Source organism: Syngnathus typhle, linkage group LG4, assembly GCF_033458585.1.
Source record: "Syngnathus typhle isolate RoL2023-S1 ecotype Sweden linkage group LG4, RoL_Styp_1.0, whole genome shotgun sequence".
Taxonomy (NCBI): Eukaryota; Metazoa; Chordata; class Actinopteri; order Syngnathiformes; family Syngnathidae; genus Syngnathus; species Syngnathus typhle.
This window is the reverse complement of record NC_083741.1, coordinates 2,780,233-2,792,899: the sequence shown is the minus strand read 5'-3', so window position 1 is coordinate 2,792,899 and position 12,667 is coordinate 2,780,233. Positions and strand designations below refer to the sequence as shown.

At 43.2% G+C, this 12,667-nt stretch overlaps 1 protein-coding gene across 2 annotated transcripts in view; it reads right to left on the bottom strand.

Annotated features, from left to right (window-relative positions):
- fah (fumarylacetoacetate hydrolase (fumarylacetoacetase)) overlaps positions 1-12,667 on the bottom strand; it is a 41,284-nt gene that overhangs the window by 21,273 nt on the left and 7,344 nt on the right. For both annotated transcript variants that reach the window (XM_061277347.1, XM_061277346.1), the window contains 2 exons: positions 12,551-12,650; positions 5,443-5,573 (listed from right to left, as the gene is read on the bottom strand). In XM_061277347.1, the coding sequence (XP_061133331.1) occupies positions 5,443-5,573; positions 12,551-12,650 (231 nt within the window). The remainder of the gene's footprint in view (positions 1-5,442; positions 5,574-12,550; positions 12,651-12,667) is intronic.

The following is a 12,667-nucleotide window of genomic DNA, read 5'->3' as shown; positions in this document are numbered from 1 at the left end:
ATATGTGAATTTTTTCACAAATTTTCAAAATTAAAAGGAAAAAACCTGAAGCCGCGATAAACGAACCGTGATGTAGCAAGGAATTACTGTAATTTGAATATCAAGTGACCTCAGCGCGCGGCGGTTGTTTACATAAAGGACAAAGATTCCATCACGGGATGACGAAGATGACGAAGGGCCCCATGCACTACCTGGATCATTAGCGGCTTTGTTTGTAAGTGACACGGAGGACAAAGAGTTTGAAGGATTTAATGATTTGGAGTGACACAGAAGGTTTGAAAAACTACCGTTTTTTTCCGTGTATAGTGCGCAAAATTTAACTAATTTATTGTCCTAAAATCTGGGGTGCGCATTATACATGGGTACAAATTTTTTTTTAATTTTTTATTTTTTAATTTTTTTTTTTTTTTTTTTAAGTCCCAATGATCGTCTCACACGCAGGGAGGCAATGGGTCCCATTTTTATAGTCTTTGGTATGGTCTTAACTAGGCTGGATGTAATTTTTTATGTTGGCGTTGATTTCTCCGACTGCCCGTAAATGCACCACCGCGCTCCGAGTTCAGTTCTCTACCTAAATCCGTATTACAGGTAATATTTTATTTCACAACACTTTGCCTTGTTCCTTTCTTCTCTGCTGTTCACTTCAAACACGCTCCATGCGACCGCAATGCTCTCGTATCAGACGCTTGCTCGATCACCTGCTCGTTTGCTGTCTGTCACAATGTACCCTACACAAATCCGAAACATTTGTTGCGGCTCTGAGTCACGACGAGGGGCAAGTTTTGGTTTCCAAGGGTGTTTTTATTCCTCTTCAACGTCTCTCCCATACAGAGCCGCCTTTTTCACGTCCGCACGCGTCTTTCCCGTGCGCGCACGGAGCGCGGTGGTGCGTTTACGGGCAGTCGGAGAAATCAACGCCAACAAAAAAAATTACATCCAGCCTAGTTAAGACCATACCAAAGACTATAAAAATGGGACCCACTGCCTCCCTGCGTGTGTGACGATCATTGGGACTTAAAAAAAAAAAAAAAAAAGAATTAAAAAAAAAATTCATAAAAATTGGGTGCGTATTATACATGGGTACAGGCTTTTTTCCAGCATCAGCATGCCATTTTTAGGGTGCGTATTATACATGGGGGCGCACTATACACGGAAAAAAACGGTATTATGGCTTTTACGCACGCCCAGTCCTACTCGGACCAGCTCAGTGGCCGAGTGGTAGAGTGTCCGCCCTGAGACTGGAAGGTTGTGGGTTCAGATCCCGGCCGGGTCATACCAAAGACTATAAGAATGGGACCCATTGCCTCCCTGCTTGGCACTCAGCATTAAGGGTTGGAATTGGGGGGTTAGATCACCAAATGATTTCCGAGCATGGCACCGTTGCTGCTCACTGCTACCGTCTCCCCCAGGGATGGATCAAAATCACATGGGGATGGGTTAAATGCAGAGGACAAATTTCACCACACCCATTTGCTCGTGTGACAATCATTGGGACTTTAACTTTTAACTTTAACTTACTCTACGGGGCTCTCTTTCACCTCCGTGGATGGAAGTCGGGGGCCGGCGCTCGGCCGGGTGGCTGTCCGTGGCTGGAAGTGCCACCTCCGGAGATGGAAGTCCACCTGCCTGGAAGTCAACGCCGGTGCTTGGGGCCGTGTGACGTTGAACTATTTATAATTATTTGATATATTTTATTTCTTGTAGCAACTTGTAGTATATGTTATATACCAAACCCACGTCTTTCCTTGTACTTTGTTAACGCTACAATATAGTTATATACTAGATCTGTGGTATAACGACGAGGCTGACGTCAGGGCGCACGCGGCGTTGTTGACAAAGAACGAAGAATTTGATAGATGGATTTAATGTGTGGAGTTTGCATGTTCTCCCCCTGTCCGCGTGGGTTTTCTCCGGGCACTCCGGTTTCCTCCCACATCCCCAAAAACATGCTTGGTAGGCCGAATGAGCGCTCCAAATTGCCCCTAGGTGTGAGTGTGTGTGCGGATGGTTGTTCGTCTCTGTGTGCCCTGCGATTGGCTGGCAACCAGTTCAGGGTGTCCCCGCCTACTGCCCGATGACAGCTGGGATAGGCTCCGGCAAGCCCGCGACCCCCGTGGGGATAAAGCGGCACAGAAAATGGATGGATGGATTTAATGATTTGGAGTGACACAAATGGTTTGATAATATTATTGCTTATATAATAGTTATTTGATATATAATTTATATATCGTCATATGGGCCTGTGGAATATTTTGAAGTGCAAGCGCCGTCAGCAGCCCGCGGCCGGCATTGTTAACATAAAGGGCGATCGATAGATTTAATGAATTGGAGTGACACAGATGATTTTATAAACGTGTTATTTATGTAATAGTTATTTGAATAAATCTGAATGTTACGTTAGGCCCGTTCTCAAATCTTCGTTTGTGTTTATGTCACGTTAGCATACCTATCGTTTAGCCTGTTGTTGCTCGTTCATGTCTGTTCTTGGTGTTGTATTTTGTCGAATAAATTGCCCCCAAAATGCAACTTGTACTCCGGAGCGAGGTATATATGTTATTTTTCACGTTATTGTGCATTTTATGGCTAATACGACCTATATTCCGGAGCGACTTTTAGTCAGAAAAATACGGTACAGTCTTCATTAGATTTTTTGTTACTGTTATCAGATATTTCTTACTTTTAGTACTGAGCAATATAATTGGAAATTCAGATCACTGCACAATAACAGTATAGCCCACAATATCAGATTTATCCATCCATCCATCCATTTTCTGTACCGCTTAGTCCCCACGGGGGTCGCGGGCTTGCTGGAGCCTATCCCAGCTGTCATCGGGCAGTAGGCGGGGGACACCCTGAACCGGTTGCCAGCCAATCGCAGGGCACACAGAGACAAACAACCATTTGCACTCGCACTCACACCTAGGGACAATTTTAACGAATAAATCGTACCTGAATATGTGAATTATATGCAGTGGTGCCTCTACTTATGAACGTACTTATGAACGTTTCTCTCAATTTTTTGCATCCCCTTATGAACCAAATTTCGACTTCCGTGAAGGCAATGATTAGTGAGTTCGGCTGTGTGTCACGAATCGTCCCCGGTTGTTTTATTATGTGTATATGTTACCATGGTTTCTGTTTGCGTCGCCCCCTCGCCTCATGTCGGTTTGTCTGGTCTTTCGGTTCGGTTAGTTTCTTTCCAGGTTGGTCTGTCGGTTTCCTGTCACTCTGTCTCTGTTAAGTTATTTTAGTTTACTGGTTCTGTTGGTTTGTTCCCCTCATCCTCCCTTCCAACTATCTTTTGCCTCAATAAACCCTGGTCCAAGCTGCATTTGGTCGCCCAGCTCCACCCATTCCGTGACAGTGTATACACATAATGCAATTTTGAAGGTATTAGAGAGGTACGTACTTATTTAGAATTTATTTTGTAATATTTCTCAAATTTCTCCCCACTTACGGACTGTTAAATAGCCCGTCTTAAAATATGTATATTAATATCTATAAATCGTGCGCTCTGTGAGGAACAACCTCAACCAATCATTGTGCAGGTGTGAATGATGGCAAAATTGATCAGTTAACTTGTCAATCAATCTGGTTTTTGTGTTTTATTTCCTTGTTGATATTCATGCTCGCTCACGTCTCTGCGCCAAGTACTGTACCTGTAATGTGATTAAAACTCTGCGACACTCTGGCTTCATTGTAGCGTTCCCTGCTTGACTTCTGAGTGAAAATGGCTGATGAACGTCGTGATGATGTGAGGTTCTCGCAAAAAAAAGCCTGTTTTTGACGTCTTTGAGAATACAACTTCAAATGGCGCCAGTGCATGAGAGTGTGGAGGCGTTTCCTAAAAACAACAGGGAAGGGTGGTGAAGAGGGACCTGCGCATACGCAATACTCAAAAACGGACAAATAGGCTCTGGTTTCTGAGCTGTCGGAAAGATCGTCTGTAATGCCTTTACATCAGGGGTCCCCAAACTTTTTGCTGTGAGGGCCACATAACCTTTCCCTTCTCTGATGGCGGGCCGGTGTCAGTTTGTAACAGAAAAAATGTGACGATCGTAGGCGAGCTTAAAAAAGTTATTGTTTTCCAGAAAGCCACACATAACCAAATAACGGTTATTTAATCACCCTTTCCAGGTTCTTTACACAAAAAAAGTCAGGAAACTAATAACACTATTAATGAAATAAATAATAACTAAATAACCCTCTCCGAGTTCTTCACAGAAAAATCAGGAAATAAATAATAACTAAACAACTCTCTCTGGGTTCTTCATAGAAAAAAAACCATGGAACATTAACTTTCTGTTGTGCCATGCACAATCTTAACAGATAAAAGTTCAGCTCAGTTGTCAGAGCAGAACCTCTCTGACACATGAGCAGTCTCTTAAAGTTCTTGTGTTCCTTCCTTATAATCCTTTTGTAGGTTCCAGTAGGCTTGTAGACACCGCTGTCTTTTTTGTTAAAGTTTGATAGTGCGTCATAGTCTGGAGTAAAATTTGTTGTGGCAATTCTTAGGCGAGATCCGAGGTGTTGGTCCGTTTACCTCGATCTGTGACGGGTAGATGTTGACGTTCATGTGGCTGAACGTCACGTCGCGTACGTCGAGCCAAATTGGCCACTCTCTTTTAAACGCTCGGCACTGTGTTCACCGTGCTTTTCCTTGGGCGACATTTTAACGGAAGGATTCCAGGGGAAGGTTTGTGGGTGGCTTAAGCGCAAAACTGCATCTGAAAGCTCAGCGCGCAAATTACAAGAATGCTGTCGTCACAGCCCACGCTCTAAATTCGGGACTGATACAAATAGAGCGCGAGTGCGCCATGTCCGTACACGCACTTGTGAGTGTGCGCCGAGCTTTCTGACACGGCTTCCGGTAGTAAATGCGCAGGCGAGCGCTTCCCCATCTACTGGGGAAACGCAGTCATTGCAGGCAAAATGACAAAAAAAAAAAGTTTAATACAATTTGTTCAGGGTTGGCGGGCCGGATTGAACGGTCCCATGGGCCGTATCCGGCCCGCGGGCCGTAGTTTGGTGACCGCTGCTTTACATCATGTCACAAACGAACACGTACTGTCAGGGTGGAAGTCAGTCGGCAAGTTCCAACTTCACAGCAGTTATCTGTGATTGCCTATACAGGTCTGACCGCAGTTCCATATTAACATACTTTGTAAACCTCAAGCTCCTGCATGTACTCCAGCAAATGAGTTTCTGCTTCTGTCATGCCAAGGACTGTGTGCCTCTCACACACACGGAATTTAAAGACAATTATAAGAGACGCTTCAAGTGGCTGCAAGGGAAGTCAGATGTTCACACTCACAATGGCGCAAACGGCTTGTTTCTAAATATGCCAAGTGTGCATCTATGAAAATACCAACACTTGATGTTGCCAGCTCATTCACAGTTTGATAGCACACGAATTTATAGTGTTTGCATCTATGGTCAAACCTGAATGGGATTAGGCTCTGCAAAAGGTAACAAGGCCTCCATGGGGACCACCCAGGGTGAGATTGTTGTTCCGAAGTTCTTCCCCAAGAATGGACCCAGAGGGACATACTCCCAAGCTTGAATGTCCCGAGCTGAAAGAGATTATATGTTCATGAACATGAGGTCTTTTGTCGCTGTACACAGACAGGCACAGGTTACTTAGTCTTTATATTCTAACCCAGGGGTGGGCAAACTTTTTGACTCGCGGGCTGAACTGGGTTCTAAATTTGGACCGGAGGGCCGAACCAGGAGCAGATGGACGTAGTGTTTGTGTGTAGTAATATAAGCGACCTGTAAAGGTCATTGCATAAAAGATTTTGGCCTTTAGTATGTAGTAAAGCATGGATATTCCAAACAAGTTTTTTGAAAACAAATGCATTTATTAACAGCATTAAAAAACACACACTAAAAAACTGCTATCAGTGATTCTCATAAAATACGACACTGTTATTATGAATAACAGTCTCCATCACTTCAGTGCCTGTAGGTCAGATTAATGAAATATGTTAATCTTATGAGATCACATCAAACGGCAAACATTCTGACCAAATATATCATCTTGAAGAATCGGTGAAAGCATACATCCAAATAAAGTAATCAAAACGGCAACACGGTGAGGGGTATCTGAAAATCAGAGCAGAGTTTTAACTCACAAACACCTGGTAACAGAGGTGAGGAAATGGGAAACACTTCCTTAAAGTAAGCCTTAAGAACTTTACCGGTTAAGATTAGTCGCAAACAGGTAGTGCATCAATGTCCTTGAGCATCCTGCATTGTTTGAAAATGAGAATGGTCGCTAGTTTCAATCCCTGCTATGTGTACAAATCATATTCAAAATGCATTTTTTTACAACAAACTTGAGAGCCTCCCCTTCATTTTCAGTGGGAACAGTGTTGTTGGTCTCCCTTTTTTGCTAGTGCGTCATAGTCTGGAGTAAAAATTGTTGCGGGAATTTTTAGGAGAGATCCATGGTGTTGGTCCGTTTACCTCTGTTAGAAAAATGTATATATATGTTATCATGCGTTCTTTAATCAATACTTTACCGCAATAGTACTGCAATATATGCTTGCTGTTTGGCCTTGCTGTTTTTATGATGTACCACAGAAGAGAAAAGTTACGGCTTGGTCAGACAAGACGCAGCTGACGACGCAGCAAAAAGAAGACATCTACCGAGACAGTTCCTCTCTAACAAAGACCACTTTGTTAGACAACATGCCTCATTGCTGTCTTGCACCCCAGATGAACCTACAAGTGACCATCATTGTCAGGGTTTTCCTAACTATCTTGATCGTAGGATTAGGTTGGAATGCATATAACCAGTAATAAATAACCTAGCTTGTCCCATCCTACACAATGTCGTAAAACATCCCTTGCTATGTTTTGACTAGAGGTCAAAGGTTTTCTTTTCTATCTAGTCCACTCAAACTCCTCTTCCCAGATGTTCTTATCAGTATGTAAACACCTAGTGATTTTTCCTTACGAGGCAAAGCCCACGTGCTTTACACCTTCCTTTAGGGCAGTGCTTCTCAATTATTTTCTGTTACGCCCCCCCTAGCAAGAAGAAAACTATTCGCGCCCCCCCCTCCCCACCGTGACTATCCTAACTTGTCTTGTAAGTCGTAAAATGTTGCACTGTCGCAAACGTGACAGAAGTAACAATGAGAGCGCCACTGCCCCCTGCTGTAGTAGATGCGCAATTACACTTTATTCTAGTACTGCCAAAAAAAAAGCCTGTTCCCCAGGGTCACACGCGCCCCCCCAGGGGTGTAAATTGCGGGTTTTGTCACGATACGATATAATATCGATACAAAGAACTACAATACGATATTTGTCGATATCTTAAAGCCTGCTGCGATTCATTCACGATATATCGCGATATAGTGCTCTACGATCGATTTTTTTTTTTTTTTAATAAAAAAAAATATAGAACAATATCCTGATTTATAACAATTCATACGCAAAATCAACAAGGTACTGCAAACTCTTTATTTAGGAAATTACAAGAGTATTGCAGTATACAAAGTGCTTATTTTAACACTGAACTTTGATGTCGTGTTTTTTCTTTAACTGTGCGGCGAGATTTGTGCTCCCTGAATATTTGATCACCGCATGGCAGGATTTACAAACTGCACGTGTCTTGTCCGTTGAGTCATATTTTCTTTGGAATCCAAAGCGCTTCCAAACGAATGACTTGAAGCCTAAAGGGGAGCAAATTTCTTCGTCTTTTTGGACACTACCCATAGCACCAGCCCAGGAGCCGCGTACTAGTTGTCGACTCCCCTTTCACGTGCCTGCTCTGCTCACAACACAACAACGCCGGGCGCACTGCTACCGGAAAGAGGAAGCAAGCAACAATGAACTGGATTTCAAAATAAAGTCGCGTCTAATGTCCGAGGTCAAACACGGCGATATAAATCGATGTTTACGTTTAGCATCGATGCCAATAAATCGTAGAGCATTACCGTTTTTTTCCGTGTATAGTGCGCAAAATTTAACTACCGTTTTTTTCCGTGTATAGTGCGCAAAATTTAACTAATTTATTGTCCTAAAATCTGGGGTGCGCATTATACATGGGTACAAAAAAAAAAAAAAAAAATTTTTTTTTTTTTAATTTTTTTTTTTTTTTTTTTTTAAGTCCCAATGATCGTCACACACGCAGGGAGGCAATGGGTCCCATTTTTATAGTCTTTGGTATGGTCTTAACTAGGCTGGATGTAATTTTTTTTGTTGGCGTTGATTTCTCCGACTGCCCATAAACGCACCACCGCGCTTCGTGCGCGCACGGGACAGCAAACGAGCAGGTGATCGAGCAAGCGTCTGATACGAGAGCATTGCGGTCGCATGGAGCGTGTTTGAAGTGAACAGCAGAGAAGAAAGGCAAAGTGTTGTGAAATAAAATGCACAGAACGGATGCGCAAGACACGTCAGCTATATAAAGAGCGAGAGTTTTTTTCTTCCTATTAGTTTCAATTCACAGTTTAATTACCAGTTTCAATCAGCAAATAACAAAATGCGTATTACAGGTAATATTTTATTTCACAACACTTTGCCTTGTTCCTTTGGTCTCTGCTGTTCATCCTAAAACACAAAGGCGCTCTTTAAGCAATGCGACAGTGAGCGCCCGGCGCGCTGCGGTTGCGCGACCGCACCAAATTAAGCTCCCTGCGCAGTGCGCACTGAGGTCCACTTAAATTTTAGAAAGTACATCAGGACTTTAAAAATATCTTCTAAATTTCAGCGACAGCTCTGTCACAATAATCGACCAGCCCGGTGCAGTTGGGCGGTCGGCGGCGCGCTACGGTTGAGCGTTCTCTCGCGCGCTCTCTCTCTCTCGCTCTCTCTCGCTCTCGCACACACGCAAACCGGATATCATACAGAGGCCGCCATTACAGATGCGCAGAACGGATGAGCAAGACACGTCAGCTATATAAAGAGCGAGAGTTCAGTTCTCTACCTAAATCCGTATTACAGGTAATATTTTATTTCACAACACTTTGCCTTGTTCCTTTCTTCTCTGCTGTTCACTTCAAACACGCTCCATGCGCACGGAGCGCGGTGGTGCGTTTACGGGCAGTCGGAGAAATCAACGCCAACAAAAATATTTACATCCAGCCTAGTTAAGACCATACCAAAGACTATAAAAATGGGACCCATTGCCTCCCTGCGTGTGTGACGATCATTGGGACTTAAAAAAAAAAAAAAAAAAAAAAATTAAATTTTTTTTTTTAAAAAATTCATAAAAATTGGGTGCGTATTATACATGGGTACAAGCTTTTTTCCAGCATCAGCATGCCATTTTTAGGGGTGCGTACTATACATGGGGGCGCACTATACACGGAAAAAAACGGTAATTTATTGTCCTAAAATCTGGGGTGCGCATTATACATGGGTACAAAAAAAGTTTAATTTTTTTTTTAAATTTTTTTTTTTTTTTTTTTTAAGTCCCAATGATCGTCACACACGCAGGGAGGCAATGGGTCCCATTTTTATAGTCTTTGGTATGGTCCTAACTAGGCTGGATGTAATTTTTTTTGTTGGCGTTGATTTCTCCGACTGCCCGTAAACGCACCACCGCGCTCCGTGCGCGCACGCGAAAGAGGCGGCTCTGTATGGGAGAGACGTTGAAGAGGAATAAAAACACCCTTGGAAACCAAAACTTGCCCCTCGTCGTGACTCGGAGCCGCAACAAATGTTTCGGATTTGTGTAGGGTACATTGTGACAGACAGCAAACGAGCAGGTGATCGAGCAAGCCTTGTCTGATACGAGAGCATTGCGGTCGCATGGAGCGTGTTTGAAGTGAACAGCAGAGAAGAAAGGAACAAGGCAAAGTGTTGTGAAATAAAATATTACCTGTAATACGGATTTAGGTAGAGAACTGAACTCTCGCTCTTTATATAGCTGACGTGTCTTGCGCATCCGTTCTGCGCATCTATAATGGCGGCCTCCGTATGATATCCGGTTTGCGTGTCTTTGCGAGAGAGAACTCTCAACCGTAGCGCGCCGCCGACCGCCCAACTGCACCGCGCTGGTCGATTATTGTGGCAAATTTAGAAGATATTTTTAAAGTCCTGATGTACTTTCTAAAATTTAAGTGGACCTCAGTGCGCACTGCGCAGGGAGCTTAATTTGGTGCGGTCGCGCAACCGCAGCGCGCCGGGCGCTCACTGTCGCATTGCTTAAAGAGCGCCTTTGTGTTTTAGGATGAACAGCAGAGACCAAAGGAACAAGGCAAAGTGTTGTGAAATAAAATATTACCTGTAATACGCATTTTGTTATTTGCTGATTGAAACTGCTAATTAAACTGTGAATTGAAACTAATAGGAAGAAAACAACTCTCGCTCTTTATATAGCTGACGTGTCTTGCGCATCCGTTCTGTGCATTTTATTTCACAACACTTTGCCTTGTTCCTTTCTTCTCTGCTGTTCACTTCAAACACGCTCCATGCGACCGCAATGCTCTCGTATCAGACGCTTGCTCGATCACCTGCTCGTTTGCTGTCTGTCACAATGTACCCTACACAAATCCGAAACATTTGTTGCGGCTCCGAGTCACGACGAGGGGCGAGTTTTGGTTTCCAAGGGTGTTTTTATTCCTCTTCGTCTCTCCCATACGTACAGAGCCGCCTCTTTCCCGTGCGCGCACGGAGCGCGGTGGTGCGTTTACGGGCAGTCGGAGAAATCAACGCCAACAAAAAAAATTACATCCAGCCTAGTTAAGACCATACCAAAGACTATAAAAATGGGACCCATTGCCTCCCTGCGTGTGTGACGATCATTGGGACTTAAAAAAAAAAAAAAAAGATTTTTTTAAAAATTCATAAAAATTGGGTGCGTACCGTTTTTTTCCGTGTATAGTGCGCCCCCATGTATAGTACGCACCCCTAAAAATGGCATGCTGATGCTGGAAAAAAGCTTGTACCCATGTATAATACGCACCCAATTTTTATGAATTTTTTTTAAAAAAAAATTTAATTTTTTTTTTTTTTTTTTTTTTTTTTTTAAGTCCCAATGATCGTCACACACGCAGGGAGGCAATGGGTCCCATTTTTATAGTCTTTGGTATGGTCTTAACTAGGCTGGATGTAATTTTTTTTGTTGGCGTTGATTTCTCCGACTGCCCTTAAACGCACCACCGCGCTCCGTGCGCATGGAGCGTGTTTGAAGTGAACAGCAGAGAAGAAAGGAACAAGGCAAAGTGTTGTGAAATAAAATATTACCTGTAATACGGATTTAGGTAGAGAACTGAACTCTCGCTCTTTATATAGCTGACGTGTCTTGCTCATCCGTTCTGCGCATCTGTAATGGCGGCCTCCGTATGATATCCGGTTTGCGTGTGTGCGAGAGCGAGAGAGAGCGAGAGCGAGAGAGAAAGCGTGCGAGAGAACGCTCAACCGTAGCGCGCCGCCGACCGCCCAACTGCACCGGGCTGGTCGATTAGTGTGACAGAGCCGTCGCTGAAATTTAGAAGATATTTTTAAAGTCCTGATGTACTTTCTAAAATTTAAGTGGACCTCAGTGCGCACTGCGCAGGGAGCTTAATTTGGTGCGGTCGCGCAACCGCAGCGCGCCGGGCGCTCACTGTCGCATTGCTTAAAGAGCGCCTTTGTGTTTTAGGATGAACAGCAGAGACCAAAGGAACAAGGCAAAGTGTTGTGAAATAAAATATTACCTGTAATACGCATTTTGTTATTTGCTGATTGAAACTGCTAATTAAACTGTGAATTGAAACTAATAGGAAGAAAACAACTCTCGCTCTTTATATAGCTGACGTGTCTTGCGCATCCGTTCTGTGCATTTTATTTCACAACACTTTGCCTTTCTTCTCTGCTGTTCACTTCAAACACGCTCCATGCGACCGCAATGCTCTCGTATCAGACGCTTGCTCGATCACCTGCTCGTTTGCTGTCCCGTGCGCGCACGAAGCGCGGTGGTGCGTTTACGGGCAGTCGGAGAAATCAACGCCAACAAAAAAAATTACATCCAGCCTAGTTAAGACCATACCAAAGACTATAAAAATGGGACCCATTGCCTCCCTGCGTGTGTGACGATCATTGGGACTTAAAAAAAAAAAACAAAAAAAAAATTAAAAAAAAAAAATTTTTTTTTTTTTTTTTTTTGTACCCATGTATAATGCGCACCCCAGATTTTAGGACAATAAATTAGTAAAATTTTGCGCACTATACACGGAAAAAAACGGTATTATACATGGGTACAAGCTTTTTTCCAGCATCAGCATGCCGTTTTTAGGGTGCGTATTATACATGGGGGCGCACTATACACGGAAAAAAACGGTATTATTTATTTGATTTTTTTACGCGACAAGGCCTGAACATTTACAGTACTTCACATCTTGATGTAAAAATGTCATATGCATAGACACACAAGGTGCATGGTATTGATCCATCCATCTTTCTCCCATGCTGATCCTATTGCGGGTAATGGGGTGGAATGTTTTCACTGTTAGTGAGTGTTTATTAAATCCAACACAATTCACTTACTGCACTGGCCTCACCAATTTATTTTTGTGAATTTAATGTAGGGCAAGTGATGATGTGCAGATGTTCTTACCACTCCAATCGTTCATAAGTACCATGCCAAAGATATGTTCATGGGCTTTCTCAATGGGGATTGGCTCCCCTAGCAAATTCCCCCCGCCAACAAAGAAAGCCTAAACAGAGAATAAAA